The following is a 1624-nucleotide window of genomic DNA, read 5'->3' as shown; positions in this document are numbered from 1 at the left end:
ATGGTGAGGGAAATATCAGTTTGTCCAAAAGATGAATCAGATACCAGACTGAGGCCTTCATGAAGTCCAAAGTTTTCATTCCATCCTTCCTCATTCTCCTGAGTAATGCAGGAGCTCCTTTGCCAGCAATTTTCTCTGGGTAATGATTAGATAAATGATTCAGTACTACTAACCTTCCCATATTGCTCTCCCAAATGTGTCCCCAAATATATCAACTCTAGGTGACCTTGTTTGTCCCAGGAAGCAGATTGAATGGACTCCATAGGCTCACGGAGAGCTGAAAGAATATGCTGTCTGCCAGATTGCCTGCCTAAGGCCTGGAGATGGGAGCTGGATCTTTAGGAACCGGCTATGGCTCATGGGGGAGGGGAGAGGCCAGTGGGATAGAAGGGTGGGGGTTGGGCATGGAGCTCAGGGTCTCTCTTTGTTCAGAGCACAGTGTAGTCAGGGCAGGAAGGGAGGCAGGGGCTGGTCTAGCCTGTGTGCCAAGGCTGCTCTTGGCAGCCACAAGCAAAATTTTCGGTGCAGTGTAGGGGAGGTCTGAATCACTGTGCCTCTCCCAGGCAGCACAGTAATACACACCAGAATCATTTTCTTCCAGATTTCGGAGTACAAATTTATTGCTCCTCCCTGTCCCTTCATAACCAAGATATTTCCCTGAACTGATTCCGGATTCCACCACAACCTTTGAGCTGGAGAACTCATAGTAGAGAAGGCGTTGTGGGGCCATCCCCTCCTGGTACCGGTACCAGTGGACGTAGTCGCTGCTTTGTTTAATATCACAAGTGATTATAACAGATGACCCAGCCTGCTTGGTGACTGACATCTGTCTCCTTTCCAAGTTGGAAGATGCCTGAGTGGCTGCAATAGGAACAATAAAAAGTAATGAGGAAGAGGTAACAGTAATTCCTTAGTGTGGCCTCCCATTGAAAAAAAAAAGGAAAAAATCCCGTGAGCATCTAGGCAGCACACTCACCAGGAGCCAGGAAAGCTAGAAGGAGGGCTAGAGCCCGCAGCATGCCTTCCTCCTTGGGCCTCAGAAGGAAAGGGAGAGATGACAGGAGGAGCGGAGCACCCTCTCAGAACTCCAGTCCCGCTCAGAAGACAGTGAGCCCAGGACACGAGGCAGGGAGTTAGAGCTGCTTCTGGACAGCGTCCCAGGCAGGGCAGTGACTGAGGGGCTCTCCTAGAAGACCACCAGGCTGATCACCCAGAGGGGGCGGTGCTGGGGGAGGACGGGGGAGGAGCCCTGCCTCTCTGCCCACCCATTTCTTGAGAGCCCTCCTGTGGCAGGCTGAGAGCAGGCCCTCTCCAGAAGAGGAGAGGCCAGGGGCCCTGAGAGCCCAGGACAGAGGGAGGGACCATCTGGAGCCCACGGGGTGGGCAGGAGAAGCACGGATGAAGTTGGCCTGTCCCCTAGTGCAGGGAGCAGTCCTGAGTCGGGGAACTGCCCTGCCACTCAGGGTTTCCATGTTCACGCTGCTGCCGAGGGCTTCTCCTGCGATGCAGCGTCTTTATTCTCGCCCCGAACCCCCTTCCTTTCCACGTCTGTAAGGAAACTTTGAGGCACCAACAGCAAAGCTGATAAGCACTGAACGCTTCATTAAGAAGGTTTAACAAAGAA

General features: G+C 53.0%; 1 gene segment (V, D, J or C); it reads right to left on the bottom strand.

Annotated features, from left to right (window-relative positions):
- Positions 1-349: 349 nt before the first annotated feature.
- Positions 350-1226, bottom strand: LOC131422762 (T cell receptor gamma variable 8-like). The segment is given in 2 exon segments: positions 350-861; positions 977-1226. Coding segments are annotated over 2 exon segments (555 nt in total).
- Between the last annotated feature and the right edge of the window lie 398 nt (positions 1227-1624).

Source organism: Diceros bicornis, chromosome 3 (assembly GCF_020826845.1).
Source record: "Diceros bicornis minor isolate mBicDic1 chromosome 3, mDicBic1.mat.cur, whole genome shotgun sequence".
Classification (NCBI taxonomy): Eukaryota; Metazoa; Chordata; class Mammalia; order Perissodactyla; family Rhinocerotidae; genus Diceros; species Diceros bicornis.
The sequence above is the reverse complement of the archived record's forward strand: the minus strand, read 5'-3'. Positions and strand labels throughout refer to the sequence as shown.